At 40.9% G+C, this 18240-nt stretch overlaps 1 protein-coding gene across 2 annotated transcripts; it reads right to left on the bottom strand.

Moving 5' to 3' along the window:
- Positions 1 to 361: 361 nt before the first annotated feature.
- SMC3 (structural maintenance of chromosome 3) lies at positions 362 to 17821 on the bottom strand. 2 transcript variants are annotated; one of them, XM_078582117.1, is made up of 28 exons: positions 17591 to 17820; positions 17315 to 17404; positions 17077 to 17178; positions 16809 to 16985; positions 16602 to 16732; positions 11967 to 12045; positions 11731 to 11888; positions 11577 to 11652; positions 11024 to 11152; positions 10814 to 10958; positions 10395 to 10525; positions 10158 to 10310; positions 9886 to 10075; positions 6817 to 6950; positions 4958 to 5116; positions 4579 to 4884; positions 4324 to 4500; positions 4134 to 4217; positions 3844 to 4053; positions 3672 to 3761; positions 3483 to 3604; positions 3263 to 3415; positions 3082 to 3189; positions 2954 to 3014; positions 2094 to 2228; positions 1449 to 1536; positions 1285 to 1357; positions 362 to 692 (listed from the first exon to the last, which is right to left on the bottom strand). In XM_078582117.1, exons 1-28 carry the CDS (start codon positions 17723 to 17725, stop codon positions 572 to 574), a joined length of 3717 nt encoding a protein of 1238 aa, XP_078438243.1. In that variant the 5' UTR covers positions 17726 to 17820; the 3' UTR covers positions 362 to 571. The 2 variants fall into 2 exon arrangements, 1 of the variants encoding a protein (XP_078438243.1); XR_013582835.1 differs by lacking the exon at positions 362 to 692 and adding an exon at positions 1665 to 1746 and having other exon boundaries at positions 1321 to 1357; positions 17591 to 17821.
- Between the last annotated feature and the right edge of the window lie 419 nt (positions 17822 to 18240).

The following is an 18240-nucleotide window of genomic DNA, read 5'->3' as shown; positions in this document are numbered from 1 at the left end:
GACGAGCTGGACAAGCAATAGTTGATCAAGTTCATTTCAAGTTGTAGTCATTTGTGTTCTTTCTTTCATGATCCATCCTGTTACATCAGCCAACCAATGTTTTTATCTAGCTCCGATAAAAACTATGATTGTAGCCACTCAATTCTGGTTGAAGCAACTGGTCAGTTTAATGGGTCTGCTTGAAAATTTAACCAATCTCCAACTCCCATCTTGTGTTTACATACTTTATAATGTTTAAATCACTTATCATGATGGCCCTCTGAGTTAACATTGGCAAGCCATTCATGTCGCAAGCCATTAGGTATCTCATCAAGATGTCTGATTGAATAGGTTACAATCTCAGTGTCCATGGCAGGACGTATCAAATATCCAGAGGAAATAATGGCAAGAATAAAATCAGACACCTCAGGCTAACCCAAGAGACTGCAAGATTTAATCAAGTGGAATTTATAGCTTACAACAGCAAGAGCACAAAGCGTGCACTAGAGAGGTTTCGAATAATTAAGAAGGCTAAGGATAGATACCTTAATCTACAGAAGACTTTATGGCTGAGATGAAGTTCATCAGCTAGCTAGGGCACTTCACCACAAGTCACAAAACTCCCTGGATCTATAGTTATGCTCTTGGTGCAGTTTTCTGTCTTGTAAATGCCGACCAACCGATCCGCCAGCTCAAACATATTATTCCTAAGGCTGTGAGTGATATAAAAAACAGGCCATATTAGTTGAAAAGATCATCCAGTTGTGACCAGACTACGCTGGTGCAGCGCATGTTTCTGAATATCAACAATAACACGTCTGAAAGAGGGGAAGAGAAAAAGGGAGGAAGAAGAGACGAAGAGGGAAGATAGTGGGAGGAGATTGGGAGGAGAGAGGGAAGAGAGATAGAGGGATTGGGAGAGGGGAAGAGAGAGAAAGAAGAGAGATAGAGAGAGGGACTGGGAGAGGGAAGAGAGAGAGGGGTTGAGAGAGGGAAGAGAGATAGAGAGAGAGAGATTGAGAGAGGGAAGAGAGATAAAGAGAGAGAGATTGAGAGAGGGAAGAGAGATAGAGTGAGAGGAATTGAGAGAGGGAAGAGAGATGGAGAGAGTGGGATTGAAAGAGGGAAGAGAGATAGAGAGAGAGGGATTGAGAGAGGGAAGAGAGTTAGAGAGAGAGGGAAGAGAGAGAGAGAGAGGGATTGAGAGGGGGAAGAGAGATAGAGAGAAAGAGAAAGGGAGGGAGGGAAGAGAGAGAGATGGAGAGAGTAACGGGGTAAAAAGGGCTGCGAATAATTGAAAATCACCTTATGATTATAAACTGTGCATCTTTCGTCCGGTCCTTCACATAATGACCGACGATGGAGACGTTTTTAAAATCTGCAAGAACATGAAATTTTGTTGAATTCAAGGATAGACGGCCAGAAAAACAGACAGTAAACGAAGATGAGCTTAGGTCAGAAGATAGTACCCAGAGCTGCATCAATCTCATCCATCACATACAGCGGAGTTGGTTTGTAATGGTGAAGGGCAAACACCAGAGCGAGAGAACTCAGGGTCTACAACAAAAATTATAGTTGTGATCATATACAACATAAACAGAGGAGATGATGACAATATATTGAATGGTGAAGCAGGAAAAGGAGAAATTTCTTCACAGAGAAGTATCCACTCATGTGATACAAACATCAACAATTTGCCTCTCCACTGACGGAAGACGATAAATTCACCATTGTCATCCACACAGAATCATCATCATCTTCATTCATCTGCAGACAAATGACAAGAATGATAATGACTCATCCTATCATCATCTGGGAAGGTCTGAATAGAGAGCCCCAAATACAAAAAAGTCATCATCATTGTCATCATTCATCTGCAGCATGGATGATGATGATTAGAACTATGATAGCACTGCATTGTCATCAATATCTGCGTACCAGTGACGATGACAATGAGAATGGGGATTCAGTATCTTTGCTGCAAAGAAATGACGATGTTCTAATACAATGGACATTTAGAAGCGGAATTTATCATCCTGGCGGCAAAGAAATGGTGATGTTCCGATTGTGGTTCAAAAAATATTTATTATCTTTTTGTATCTCGATATAGGTACCTTCTCGCCTCCAGATAAGTTGGCAATATTTTTCCAGCTTTTCTTCGGAGGCCTCACGCTGAAAACCACACCTTCTGAGAAAGGATCCAAGGAATCAACGAGTTCCAACTCCGCATCACCTCCAAGAGTTATCATCTGCCACGTATACAAAAAAAAACTGTAATAAATTGAAGGAAAAGATGAGATAGTGGACTGCAGAGAGAATTTCTGAGAATGTGGAGAAGAGACAGAAAAATCGGGGCAAAATGAACTGATCTTTATTACTGAACAGATGCCCCTTTTATACAAATTTTCACAGAGAGAGAGAGAGGTTAATGCTTTTGTCCAACGGTCAAAAACTGACCGTTGGAAAAAAGCTGCAGAAGAGATTCCTTTTTCAAAAAAGACCTCCAACAGCTATATTTATAGCTGTTGGAGGCTGGGCCTGATATAAATCAGGCCCATCATATATTAGGTCCTTAATGGACCTAATATATTCCCTAAATGGGCCCCTCACTATTGGGCCCTTAATGGGTCCTTAGTGGGCCGTTAATGGGCCCTTATTGGGCCTTTATTTAAATCCATTTTAGGTTAGTTTTTCCATTAGATCCCTAGGATTAGTCTATTACACGTACATGGCCTCAGGCCCATAAGTTAGTAAAATTAGCCCTAACTGGGCCGTGATGATCTAACAAAAACCAGTATTTAGAATGAGGATAAATCAAGCAGATTAAAATCAATAGAAAAACGGAGCTAAGTTAAATGCGAAAACAATTCAAAAAGGGAAACCAAAATATGCCAGATTAATTCAACAAGAGTACAAACAGAGACTGAAAAACCATTGAGAAGGGTAACGCCCAAGAAGAAGAGAGCCAGCGAACCTGATACATTTCTTTTAGCTTAAGAGATATGGTATTGAACCCTGCCATAAACTCATCTAACCTGCGTTAAAGCCGTTCAATCAGAAGAAAACTCGCGCAAATGAAAAAAAGTAAAGAGATTGTCTCACCTTCTCTTCCTCAAGTCATCATATTTTTTCTTAAGGTCATCACGTTCTTGAGTAGCCGCATTCAACTCCTCTAAACGTTCATTGTATAAGGACACCTTTCTTCGGTATCTGGAGTGAAGTATACGAATTAATTTGCTTCCTAATTAAACAGAAACACCAATAAACTTAGTCAGATAATTACTCTGCAATAGAATCCAGATTAGGAGTCATGTCTTTGAGCTGAGATTCAATCAACTGAACCATCTCTAAAGATCTTTTCAAATCACAGTTGGCGTTCTCCAATTCATTCAATTCAGTTTGAAGTTTAACAGGGTCAATAGCCTCCTTCTGAATTCTGCGAGAACGTGTCAGAGAAATCAGATTAAAAAACGAATTACGATTCCCAACTAGTTCACACTTACTGGTCCAAATGCCTGGAAAGACAACTCTGTAGCTCATCCAGCTTTTTCTTGTACCCTTTATTTTTCATTTCCCACTCTTTAGCTAGTTTCTTGGCGTCTTGCAATTTATATTCTGCATCTACCTGAAGGATGCAGAAATGAAATTTCGTAAGTATAAAAGAGAAATATTCAAACTCTGGGTAGAGAAACCTCAGAAGTCCTCATGCCGTCCATGGTCTTCTTCAATTCATAATATTCTTTTTTTGCGCCATCTAGCGCCTCCTTGTGTTTATCAATAAGCTGAAGAAGAGAAAGAGTAACAGTCAAACGGAGGTTTTTTCACCTAGACAAACAGCAAGGTTACAAATTATCATTTTTCTACCTCTTGTGTTTTCTTGTAATTGACTTGAACGCTGAATGCTTTCTGCTCGATCTCTTTAAAAGAGGCCATAATATTTTCTTTTTCTCCAAGAAGAGTTTCCCGTGCTTTCTTCGAATCTTCAATAACCTTTTTTAATCTTTTCAAGGTCTTTTCATTCGAAACTATCTTTACATTTTGGCTGTTGATATCAGTACTTATCTTGTCGATATTCTGAGAAAAAGTAGCGATGCGTTAACTGAAAAATTCTCTCAAAGCTCCAACCATAAAATAAAATTTAACGTTATACTCACAGATTGAATCCTCGAAACCTTGTGCTTTTGAATTTTCAGCTTTTCACCCCCTGTATTTTCAATTTTTTTCTGAAGTTCAGTTGCCTGCAAGATAAAATCCAAATTCATCAGAATTAAAATGAAACGCTAGTTTCAAACTTCACTAAGAGAAAATAAACATAATAACCTAAGAAAATAGAAAGAATATCACCTTCTCTTTCAGTTGAACGGAGCATTTCGAGAGCCTTTGAAGCTCAGATTCTTCGGCAGAAATGATTTTATCCAGCTCTCTCAGTCTATCTAACTCATCATTTCCTGGGTGCGATGCTTGCTTTAGAGAATCGAGCTGTTTCTCTATGTAACTTTGTTGGGCATTTAAACTATCAATCTGCATCAGAAAAAACAAGCCTATTAATGCTTCAAAAGAAAGAACACCATAAGAAAGAGCTGAAGATAAAATATATACCTCCTTTTGACATTTCGCCAAGTCCGACTCCAACTTAGCAGAGGCCTTTTCTGCAGACTGGTAAAGCCTGACAGCATCGTTGATTTGACGACGGAAATCCTCAAGCTTGTCAGTTAACTCAGCGAGCTCTTTCTCAGAAGCAACAACCACTTCACTAGAGACACTAGCCCGAATAGAAGCGCCCATCTTACCACCGCGGGGCCTTGCCCCACCACCAGACATTGTCCCAGACTTTTCAAACAACGCACCCTCCAACGTTACAATACGCCGGAATTCAGGATCAGCACTGTATGCAATCCTTGTTGCCTAGAACATGAAATTTAAAGGTCTAATTGTTAACATTTATGAGACATAAACTTAAAAGAGAAAACAGCAAAACCTGGTCTAAGTCTTTAGCCACAAGAGTGTTGCCGAGTGCAGAGAAAAATGCCAATTTTGACTTTTCGTCGTCAGCGCGGACAAGGTCAAAGAGTCGAGGAACTTCTTCAGGTGTTTTCACTTTCTCCTTAAGTCTCCTGGATTTATCCCCTTGTTTTTCCTAAATCCATAGCAGAATGAGATACATAATCAAAATATGTGATGAAACAACCACGAGATTCCTATCCTTCCGGATATTTCCCCTTAAAAAAAGTGTGACAGTTCCATCATAGGAAACCAAAAAACATATAAGAAATAAAATAAAACAACAATTATATTTAATATCCAAGTAAGAATTGGTTAGAATTGCAAAAAAAATGAACAGACCAATAAATTAACACGACGGCAGTTCTAAATTTGAAACTTGGGGTATGGTGTCTCACCAGTGCCCATGCGAAAAGAGTATAAGTGGGTCATGAACAAGGGCTAAAATATCCCAGGGAAAGCGAAAAAAGATTAAAAGAATGTGAAGCTTTTGCATACATTTTTATGCAATCGGGAATGAGATACAAGGTACTGTACCTTCAAAAGAAAAGCATTTATTATCTCCGTAGAGAATCCTCACCCCTAAACAACGATGTGTGTGGAGTAGTGTTCGCCCAACCGATATCCATCCGTCATCCGGTATCGGACAACCGATATCCGATATCCGGGAAAAAATGGGACGGTGTCGGATATCGGATATCGGTTGATATCCGTCTAGAAGGGGTTAGACGGATATCGGTATCGGATAGGGGGGGGTGAGGACAAATATGGTATCGGATATCGGATTTCCGACATCCGGATTTCGGAGATGGATACCAGATGCCGGATATCGGTTTTTGATATCCGGATATCGGAACCGATTTCGACCGATAAAAATAAACTATGTTTTACATTCCACCTGTTAGTTTTAATCGCATTCTATGGTATTTGATTTATGATCAATGCCCATTAATATATAGTGTGCAATTTTATTTTTCTTCCATATGGGATAACAGGATTCAAAGTTAATGTAAACTCTGAATCCCGTTATCCCACATGGAAGATAATAGAAAATTTTCTCTGTATAAATTAAATGAGGTCGATAAATTATTAATATTAAAATAATGTTTATATCTATTATCGCTATATTTTAAGAGCATTATATATATATAATATTTAATTAATAAGTACACCGTCCAATAAATAGAAACAAAAATTTCTAAATCTTTCCATATGGGATAAACGGATTCCGAGTTTAACAGAAACCCGAATCCTTCTATCCCATATGGAAAAAATTAAAAATCCGCAACTGTATATAATAGTTGAGATGTATGACCAAATAGAAAGCTCTTCCGGTTCACCCGTGCCCACGTTATCTATGCGAAATGTGGGATATCTAATAAATAAAGTTATTTTTATTATAATTCGATGCGGATATCGGTTTTCGATATCCGCATCCGATATCCAATATTGTCATCTGCCCCGTTGAGACGGAGACAGATGCCGACATTGAGACGGATATCGGTATCGGATATCGGCACTGTAGCAACCGATATCCGATACCAATATCCGGATAAAAAAATGGATACCAGAAAATGCCTTTCCGGTATCCGATACAGCATCCGTCCCGATACCAGCATCCGGTACCGGTATCGGGACGGGCGAACCCTAGTGTAGAGATTGAAACATGAACATTTCTAAGGCAATAATTTTCCTTACAAAGTCATCCCATCCATTTGCGGATAAGGTCAACTTTTCATGAGAAAATTCCGGTAGAAACACTCTTAAAAGTCTCCTCAACCATAATTATTTCCAATGGTTTGAACTAACAAGACAATAACACCAGAGAAAATTTACCAGTATCATAAATGTTGCAATGCCTAGATTTTTCTTCCGAAGCAGCTCAACGCATGCCTGTGCAGCAGAAGTTGTCTCCACAACAATGTAATCTAGACCAGGGCATGCAGTTGATATGGCAATATCATACTTTGCTGTAAGAAAACAAATTAAATTTTGATTAAAGAGATTATACATACTGGCCAACTTCAGACCAAAAAGTTTTCAGCCATGGCGAATGAAAACAAGTTTGTTTGATTTTTCTATTGGAAAATCTCTGATAATGAGTGTGGCAGAGGAGAGAACCCAATGGAACAGACAAATGAACGATGAAGATAAAAAAACGGTAGAAGATTATCAGAGGATGCAGCAGTCCCTACTACATCCGCGACCTATGACCATGCCACAAGATGAGTGGATGTAGTCTGGCATACCCTTCCCTGTCAGGGGTGCATACATATCAGTCAGTCATAGAAATCAGAGGAATAATCGACCATCAATGTATGCCGAGTCATATGGACACTAAAGATCCCCATAAAAGTGCGGTTGTTTGGGTAGCTGCACCTTACACTGAGGTTGTTTGGGTCCTTGAGGAAGAGATAGGTACCTGAAATCCCCATAAAATACTTTATGCGCCTGAGGGGTGAAGAAGATTGGTTCCATCTTTTCTTTGAATGCTCCTTCACTTGGGCAGTGTGCCACCCAGTCTATGGCAAGAAGGAGGTTGTCTCCTCACAGGAGGCCTTCTGGGAGTATCTACAGAATGGGTATCCAGGGGCCAAGGGGAAGACGAAATGTTGTTTACTGTACTCTGGGCAATATGACTGCATTGCAACAAGATCATTTTCAAAAGATGAGAGTTGTTGCAGGCTGGCATAGTACATGATGCGGAGAGTTTAGTCTCTGCTTGGTTTAGACAAAGGTTAACTTAGGCTGTGGGACCCCATGGGTCAGTGCGTAAGTATAACTTTCTACCACTTAATCATATAGGACAGATCATTGATCTCAGGTGACCCTTCCCCCGTGTTTTCAAAAAAAGATCAAATATAAAAAGAGGTGGTTAACTCTGTTTCCCCAACGGTACCAAGAAACAAAATACAATTTTACACTCAAAACCTTGATATCCTGCAGACTCGAACAAAAACAGCAACAGCTCTTGGGATTGTTTGTCTATGAATTATTTTAAGGTCCCAAAGCATGCGCCATTCCTGCACAGAGGCATGTGTGCTAACTATGGGGTCATGTCCAAAAATATTTTAAGCATTTAAGACTTAACACAAACAAGTTTTTCAATTTTTTCCCAAAAAAGATACTATTTTGCACCCAAAGCCTAATCATCCGGTAGCCTTGAAAATATAACAGAAACCAAGGGGGTGTTGTAATACGATCCCGTCTAAGGTCATATCGTCTCTGATGTAATTAGAGGATAAGGAGAGTTCCCCCGATGAAGAAGAAAAGGGGAATGGTCAGGGAGAGGCCAAACAAGGGGTACGGATCAGCCGAGGACGAGCCGCCTGAAGATGCAGTGAGGTAGAGACAATCACGAGAATGGGAATCGTAGAAGGAGAGAGGACCCAGACTTGCAGAGGGGAGACAGGAGGCCTTACTTCAATCTTCTTATTGGCTGCCCTCCTAAAGGGAGGGCATCCCTATTTAAAGGAATTATACAATAGAGATAAGACTAAAATACCCTTTTGGGCTAATATGACGAGACTACCCCTAGATATGTTGAGGATACTATCAAGGATTCTATCATGTTGGTGTTCTGGCCTTCCACATTTTCCCCGAAGTCTGGGAGTTCTACTCAGCCTGAATAGGCAATGGCTCTCTTTTTTTCTTTTGGATAGACCACTGGTTGCCCCGCGGCCCCCTGCGAGAAGCTTTCCCTCGGCTCTTGGCACTTGCCCAAACCCCAGAGGCCACATTGGGAGAATGCTCACATGAAGCCCGAGAATTGAGGCGCTCTGTTAGACCAAAGATTAGCCAATCTCTTGGGCATGCAACAAGATCTGTACCAGATCCGCCCTCGACCCGAAGAAAAAGATGGCTGGGAGTGGATTAGTGATCCATTCTCAGTGCGTAAAGCATACAAAAGGATGTGTCAGGGAAATGTGGAAGGCCAGGCTACCCACATATGCCGAGCCATCTGGCGTCAACATGTCCCGCTGAAGGTGAAGATATTCAGGTGGCTATTATACCGAAAGAGACTGGCAACACGCATATTCCGCAAGAGGATGTACCCTAATGCATCAACGGTATGTGTGTTGTGCACATGAGATGACAAGGATTGTAACCATCTGTTTTTCGGGTGCTCCTTTGCACGCATTACTTGAGCCACACGGCACAGTTGGCAGTGAACGCATCATTAGAGGCATTCTGGGAGTCCATGCAGACAATCAGTACTAGACAAAGAGAAGTGGGGGGCCCAAGCATTGACAGTGCTTTGGGGAATATGGCTACACAGAAATGAAGTGATCTTCAGAGGGAGGAAGACCTCAACGGACGGACTCACCCATGAGATTGAGAGCCTCATGGCAATATAGTTCCCTCAGGGGGGGGGTTGGAGTGGGAAGAAGTTGAGCATACATGTCATAGAGCTTTAGGATTTGAGTCATGTAATGTTCGAGTGGTTACCAATTTATTTGGTGACCGCCTTAAATATATTCAGAAAAAAATAACAGAAACCAGTTTTAAAATTGTTCCACTGAAAATTACCCTGGTTTAAGAAAAAATGACATCAGCCAATTTTAAAAAGTTGCCATTTATGAAGCATCCCCAGTGCAAGTGGCCGTACAGAAATTGAAATCCATGGGCATCAGCAACAGACCACAGAGCAAGAACCAAAAAACAACAGCATCTCACATCTGACGGAATACACAGAAAAGTGCGAAGAGAGGCTTGAAAACATGGATGTATTGTCAAGTCAACAATCAATTTGATGGCTGAAAACGTTATCATACAGTAAGAAATGAGAACCTAACTTTTTGCATATACTTGTATGTAATTTATAGGCAAGGTGGACCATGAACTGATTTCAGTTTGAACAGTAGCATTCTTTTGAAAAACTCAACAGCAGCATCTTAACGTTACCATCAATTGCCCCCAGGTCTCCCAAGCGTCCCAAAATCCCATTGATTTGTTTTGTTTCCTTTGCTTCCAAGATCGCTTTTAAAACAGCGCTCTGGTTTTTTTCAGATTCTAAAACTGAGCGGAGTTCTGTAACCTTCTGTCTTGCCGCCTGTTCAAAGGGAAGTAACTGTTCTCGCTCTTTGATCAACTCCTGCCCAGAGAGCTCAGATGTGAATCCCATTAATAAGACCAAATAGACGTAAATAAGGGAAGGAATGAGGTTTAAAACATACTAGTTCAGCCTTACGAGCGACTGATGCTGCATCATTGTGTTTCTGCATTTCATTCTGAATTCTAAAACTGTCAGATTTTTTTGCTTCGATTTTTACAGATATTTCAGACATTTGAGAAAGGGCGTCATCAAGTGAAGCTCGGGCAGAATCGTGCTGAAAATGTGTTTAACAGGATCGAAGTTAACTTTATTGAAGAGAGGAACGAATGAGACAATAACCAAAAAGATAATTATATACCTTTTCGACTAAAAGTTTCTTTTCCGTGCATGCAACATCCAGCCTTCCTTTGTGTTCAATCAGTTGCTTCTCCCATGGCTCTAACTCCTTGTGGACATCAAGAAGCTCAGACCTCAAAATCTCTGTTTCGGCTGTTATCACAGCATTTTTGAGTAAATGATCATAACAATTGCCATGAAATGTCTATAAGATGGTTTCTAAACACAAACACCACAAGGACCAAGGTGGTTCAAACTTCATTAACTTTATGGGATAAACAGTGTTCCAAAATAACAAACGAGAGGCCATACTCCAAAATAACGTTTTTGGAATCCTTAAATGAGAAACAAAAAGAGACAGGCTTTGACGACTAATCGTCATGCTTTACAAGCTCTCGTGAGGATTTTACAAATCAAACGTGAAAATTGTGGTAGTTGCACCTTTAGAATCTTCTTTGATATTATCTAGAATTTTCTCTTCTTCTCGTAAAAGCTGTTGCAATCTGGGCAGTTCCTCTTGAAGACGAGGAATTAGATCTTTTGCTTTCTCAGAATCTTTTTCCATTTCTTCAACCCTGGACGAATCCTGAAAGAAAAGAGAATTGGAGCCAGAAGGCTATATTTGTATTGCTCACAAATCCGTAACCTTACCTTGTCAAACTTCTCATCTGCTTTAACTATCTTTTGCTTGAGATGTTTTAGATCTTCCCGGTATTTTACATCCTGCCTCTCAAACTCTTTGAATTGATCTTTGCAGCCTTTGAGCTCATTCTCAAGTTCCTAAAACAAATAAACTTGGTGTCCGACAGTCATGAAACGCTAGCAAAAAGAAACAGAGAGGAACCAGATTCTGGTTCATGACGGGAAATACAAGAAAGATAGGTACCCATCAATCGGAAAACATGTGCAGTTAATCTAGAGTACAATAATTCACTAAATTAAACCAAAATCGAAGAGGCAAGGAAAATGGATCCGAAAACAAGTAGACAGAATAACCGAAAGAACATTGATTGACAAATAAGAGACATCAACACGCAGTACCCATCCAGATTAAGGAATGTAAAAAAAGCATACACGAAAGTGTTTAAGAGGATAAATGCCTCTGAGCTAGACAATTAAGACCTCTGAGAATGGTGTTTGCGAATTCAGATCCCAAAAGCTAAAAAAAATTATATTATAATAACATAAGGGGATAAATACGAGCCTCATGTTTCTCTAGATATTTGTTGTGCACCACCTCCAGCTCCTTGAGCTTTTCAGAATTTTGGCAAATCTTCTCCCTGTAAGAAGGAAGAAACGTGTCAGCCATAATATCTTCAAATGGAAACGATGATAGCTAATGAAATCAATAAATTGACCTCTCTGTTTTAAGATTTTCTTCTAAGGTGGATACATTTTTCTTTAGTTCGGATACATGGAATGTTGCATCATCAGAAGCCAATTTAGTGGCCTTCTCCTGCCATTTTAGGAGGGCCATCTCTTTTAACATGAAAGCTTCCGCTTCATTTTTGACACTCTGAGAATGAAACATGGCAGTCGTTTATCCACGGCATGCAAAAAAGAAAAATAAAAAAGGCATTATTTTTTAACAAACCTCCAGGTTATCTCTTTCTTTCTCAGCTAGTTTGACCATTTGAACAACCCCTGATCTCTTCTCGTTGAGAGATTCAAGCCTACATCAGTTCCAGGAAACAGAAGTTGTAAAAGATGAGAGAATAATGGACTATTTTCACAAGGGCACCACATGGCAACATAAAATATGAACATAATCATTAAAGGTTTTAAAGTCCACATCTATGAAGAGAAGCATTAGAAATCCAGACTAACAAAAGCGCAATGTCTCTTCCCACTAAAATTGTTTTTGTTGTCTCATCTAAATCGTCCATACCATGCTAATACAATCCTCTATCCCCAAGGGTATCAGAGGCATTTTAGCCCATTAGGAGCACTTTAGTCATCTGATGTTTAAGGTAGACTGCTTCTTTTTCTTATAAATGTGTGTAGCCCTCCCTTAAGGAGGGCAGTCAAGACTTAAGGTAAGATCGACCTCTTGGCTCACTATCTCGATCCTCCCTGTCTCGGTACTGCCCCCTTCATCATCCAGTGATCCCCTATCCCCATGATCATCTCACCGGATCTTCAGCCGTCTCCCCTCCAATCCGATCCCTTCCCCTGCCGCGTGGTTCTCTTTTCATCCTTGACGATCCTCATCCCTGCAATCGTCAACCCTTCACAGCGTCATCAGGCAGGTCATCCCTGGTTGATCCCTGCCTCCTCTGTTCAACCCCTCATATCATTCCCGTTTCTACTATCCTATCCTGGGAACATATAGCTCGCCTCAGCCTCTATTCCCCTCCCGTGACGTCAGATGATGTGTGCTGGAAGTCCCTTAGGAGGATGGCGGGTAGCAGACAGTCGAGCTGGGGAAAGGTCCTTGCGGTGCTTTGGACGTTGTGGCTTCACCGCAACGAGGTGGTATTTAAGGGGAAGGCTGCGTCACTGGAATCGGTGTTACATGATGTAGGGAAATGTATGTCCTACTGGTTCAGTAGGACATAAGGGAGGGAAAATGGACCCGGCGGGCCAGGCTTGTACTATGTCACGATCATATATGTCAATAGTAATTCTGGATTGACCACCGAGTTTTGGGTGGCCTTCCCTCTTTTAATTCACAAAAAAAAAAGATTGAGGTTCTTATCACATGCCTTGACTCAGGTTCTACTTCCTACATGATGAAAAATCCCCATCTCTACTGCATACGAACCATGCGCTAGTAGTCATATCGTGTGGCCACTGCCTTTGGTGATGCTGTTACAGTTGTGAGTGTGGGTGCTGTGAAATTGTTCTTCCCAGGACTAACAAGTTGCCGGTGTAGGTATTGTGAAAGTTCCACAGGAGACGTGTGGTGCTGTACCACATGTGAAGCACTTTAAAAGGCAATCCACATGGGAAAAGACGACATCACAGCACAGACAGTTTCACAGCACAGTCAGTGTGTCCAGAGGCAATAGCAGCAGGAGGAACGCGGCCAGAGGAAGAAGAAGATACTTAGATAATCATCCTCTGTCGACATCTATGTTTCTCTTTCTATTACGAATCACCGAGCAACGATTTTGAATTTGGCGTGGTTCTTCTTTTCAAGAATTACTGTTTAAGAATTACTTGATTGGGATATTCATCCAAGAATTCAGTTCGGAGACTTCGATGCACAATTGGTGTATCAGGTTCTTCCTGAACTGTCACACCCTGGCTTTACTAGAACTCTCTCAGCCATTCTTCTCTTATATTTTAAAAACTATGTTTCTCCATTTACTTTGCAAGATCATGGTGAACACCCTTGTTTCTGATTTTGTCATCTAACCAAGCCCATTGGAGGACCTATCCTTCTACTGATTCTCTATAGTGATATCTTAGCGTCTTTTGTCAGAATCCATAGTGATACTCAGGATCCTTCACCCATTTTCAACGCCTCTTGTACTTGCTGATTAGCTGCCTTTGTCACTGATACCACTGCGACAGCCTGATTCAAAGCCTATTCTCTACAATTATTAAACAAGTTCGGTTGGATAAGTCTCGGGATATGTCAACACATCCACCTCCCAATTCTTTCAGTATCATATCATCACCCTCGAATCCTCTTCAACTGCACAATAATATGGCATTGATGAACAAAAGTTGGCCATATTCTTGAACTAACCTGAAACTTTCTATTCCAGACAAATATGACACTCTATTTTAGGTACGGCTACTCTGACCAGAGTCCAGTAGATCAACCATCTTCACCCTCTATCTCACATCAACCTATGTCCTCTTGAAAAGCGGTCGGTCCATCTTCTTGCTCATGCCTTTGAAAGAAAGTCTAATAGATCAATAGTCCAGTTCTATGGTATGAAAACAATGTACCAGGGATCAAGTGATTCCCAAAGTGACGAGACCTTGAGCTTTTTCAAGTGCAAGTATAGGGACCTTTTGCCAACTGGGGAAGGTTTTTGATGACAACACCGGGATATATCATTTGCGAGAATGCTGAAATGAATAAAGAGCCCTGTGAAAAACATGCCTGCTAGGGCACGGCATCCTGCATTTAAGCAATCTACTCAGAGTGACTCAGTCCCAAAGGAACCCCAAAATAGTTGTTGCCTGATATGCTCTTAAAAGGAACATAACAACTACAACTCAAGGGAGGGGACAACATTAGAGACACGTGCAGGGACCATCAATTGTGCGCTGCCTCTTTAGAAGCACAACCTGCGAGAGAAAGAAACACATTCATTTTTTCAGATCAAGAGACTCAGGCTGACCAGAGGCCAGAGTAGCAGGATATCCAGGGCCAGAAGGAAGGGAATCCAGACAGACCTTCCTCTATCGTCTTTCACCACTCTCTATTATATTCTTTCAATAACAGATCTAGTAATTGAACTTCGAATTCAGAATGGTTGTTTTCTACGGAAATTGTTTGACCAGAATAGTCTTACAAGAATTCTGTTTAGAGTCTTCGACACAAGAACCACGTGTCATTTTCCTACAGTGTAAAAGACATTTGAGAACTTGATAAGATCTTATATTTATACCGATGGTCCTGGAAGCTGATTCTGACGAGGAATTGTGGCATATATTTTATCCTTACTCTTGGCAATGACCAGTGGAGTCCAAAATAGCAAGGATCATGTTTCTGGTAAACATGCATTGCAACTCTAACCAGAAATTGAATGCATTCCGTTGAAGATTGCATGTTATTTGATGCTTCTTCTTTGTGTTCCTTACTATTTGAGAATCCGAGAATAATGTACAATATCAGTAAGAGGTTAATTGCCTCCAATGAAGCAATGGTTTTTCCTGTTTTAATCTGCCTCGTCTCATTCTTCCCGCATTCTCTGCTCTTCTCCCATCTGGATCTTGAATGAAATACACTGCCGACTGTTAGTCGGACGTGTCTTGTTTCTTTTATTTCTGTTTGTTCTTCTTAATCAGTTGTAACTCAATAGGCCCAATAACGTGGGCCCACTTGTAATCCCATAAGTATGGGAAGACCTAAGACAAGAAAGTAAGTTTTTCTCGTTTAATCTATCTCTTCACCGTAACCCTAAACTCTGAGCTCACCACCAGCGTGTAGCAAGGGAGATCGGCGATCAACACCAAGAACTGGCTTCCCGCATGATTACCCCTGCGCCCTAAGCCATGTGCGAATTCCATCACCTTAAAATAGTGACCAACAGGAAGCTACAGCACATGGGAATGTGACTAAAATATAACTGACCATTTCACTGGCTATAACTCACTTGCCAAGTCTTGTCATGATAGGACAAAAGGCATATAATGTGCTAACAGAACACTTGAGATAGAAGACGAATAATATAATTGAGTAACACAGCTGTAACTTGTTTGATTTCTCTAGAAATCTGAACATTTTGAATCCCATGTGAATCATCGCTAAAACAAATTTATATGGAAATTAAATACTGATATTAAAATGTAGCAGTTAGTTGTTAACTATTACCTAATGGGTTCATGATTATTCTACACTTGATCAGATATCCGTGAGTCATAAACCCCAGGGTTAATAATTCAAGCACCCTAGTTTCCAGACTTCAACGTTACAAATCTGCTTCAACGTTAGCAAAAAAAGGTTACCTCGCCACGGCATATGCTATAAATCTGATAGGTTCTTTACAATAACCTATCTGAAGATACTTAATAGAAAGGGGGAGCACCTGGAGTTACCAACGGGGAGGGGTTCGCACATGCAAAACCTCTTTAAATAACCAGCTGCGCAGGAAGGCTGGACAAAGATTTGGATTTCAAGATCTGGAAGCAGAGCTGGTTGGGAGGCTGGGAGACCGCAGCAACGGAATCCACCGTGGCTAGAAGAGGAGCCTGACAGGGTAATTCTGGCATCGATCTTTCCTTTTCTTCTCCTCTCAATCAGTTCTTGAGAAATATTGAATTAAGTCTTGGACGTGAAGTTTGGATTTGAATATAGCATAATTTTGCCCGATTACTCTACAAGATTTTATCTCGTGATATTGATACAAGATTTTCAAGTATCAAAATCTTAGAATAAAGGAGGAAAGACCATCTTTAAAACAATCGCAATTAAAGGTTCATTATCGAGATCTGTAGCTCGGTAATCAGTCTATGTCTAATCCAACCGAATAACATATGAAGATAAGCGACAAATGAGCTCTAAGTGACCTCAAAATTTACAAAATAAGATGATGGTGCAACTCACTGTTGATAAGATTCTTCAATCTTCGTAACATACTGATTAGTCCCAATAATATCTTCAAGATATTCCAGAAACCCTTCATCATGAGGCCCATGGGCCTTTGGTTTCATGAGGGAAATTTGCTCAACTTCACCCTTCGAGATCAAAATAAAATTTTCAACTCGTTATTCACCAAACGGGAGCCTCAAATGTAATGAAACTACAGAAAACCTGGAGAATCAGGAAGCGGTTGTTATCCAGGTCCACTCCTTTTTCTTTCAATTTCTTCGTCACCTCTGTAAAATTACTAGCACGATCATTTATGTAATACTTCGATGAATTGTCCTGGAATGCAGCTCTGGTGATGATAAAATCACTTCCAGGGACAGCTTTGTAAGTTCCATCGTCCTTTGTTTCAAAAGAAAGACATGTAAATTGTTAGGAAGACATTGAAAATAAGTGTTAGAAAGCTAATGACCTCCTCCAGAAGACAACTCACCAAATCAATAATTTCTTGAAAATGAACAGATACACAAGCGCTGTTCAAATTTTGATGGTTGGTGGAGTTGTGAATTAGCTCTGACACCTTGTTCAACCGCATCTTCAAAATCATGGCAAAATAAGAATACAACGAGTTGAGCGAACGGTAATACATTCAGTTGTAGAGAACATGATAAGGAACCAGACGCAATCGAATCTGAGCCCGGAAATTTTCGAAATTATTCATAAAGGCCAACCTGTTTTGCCCTCTTTCCGAAGACGAACAGCATAGCGTCAATCACATTACTCTTCCCACTTCCATTCGGTCCGACTACGGCCGTGAAACTCTGAATCATAAACAGCGGAGATAAACCCGTCAAAAATATCGATGGGGGCTGACGGAAAGGAACGGAAACGTCTGAAATCTCCACAAACCGCCATACATTGAGTAAAGGAACAATCTTTGCCGCTAAATTGTGTAAAAGACCGACGCCCAAAATCTCAGCGCGAGAATCAGAGAGAATGGCTCTCACCTTGTGGAACGGACCAACCCGTTGTTCGCCGGCGTACGATTTGAAGTTTCGCATGACCATCTCCCTGATGAACAGCCGCGGCCTTCCGACGACTCCAATGTGCAAATCGGACTCTGCCGACTGCGACGACTCCATCGCCCGGACCAGCGGGAAGAACAACGAAGATCAACGAAGATCAACGAAGAACAACGAGCGAGAGAGAAGGGGAAGAAGAAGAAGGTTTGGTTGAAATGAAGCCTGGGAAGAGAGCGCGGGAAAAGCCAAACCATCACTCGCGAACAGAAAAGAAACCTGGACCGTCCGATCCCAAAGCCCGAAATCTCGGCCGTCCGATCAACGCCTCCTGTCGCTGTTTAATTTGGTTAAAAACAAAACACTATCTCCGTAAGATTTTTATTTCTAATTTTAAATTTATTCCTTTTGGTTCATAAATAAGGTTGTTGGACGACGGATGACGGATGACGAAACAGACAGATGACTGATGGAAGTGCTTTCAGTCATCCGTCATCTGTGATGAATGACTGATGACAGAAATGACGGAACGGATGACAGAATAGTGAAGAAATCTCTCTCTCTCTCTCTCTCTCTCTCTCTCTCTCTCTCTCTCTCTCTCTCTCTCTCTCTCTCTCTCTCTCTCTCTCTCTCTCTCT

The sequence above is a fragment of the Wolffia australiana genome, chromosome 10 (genome assembly GCF_029677425.1).
Source record: "Wolffia australiana isolate 7733 chromosome 10, ASM2967742v1".
In the NCBI taxonomy this organism is placed as follows: domain Eukaryota; kingdom Viridiplantae; phylum Streptophyta; class Magnoliopsida; order Alismatales; family Araceae; genus Wolffia; species Wolffia australiana.
This window is presented reverse-complemented; position numbering and strand designations above follow the sequence as displayed.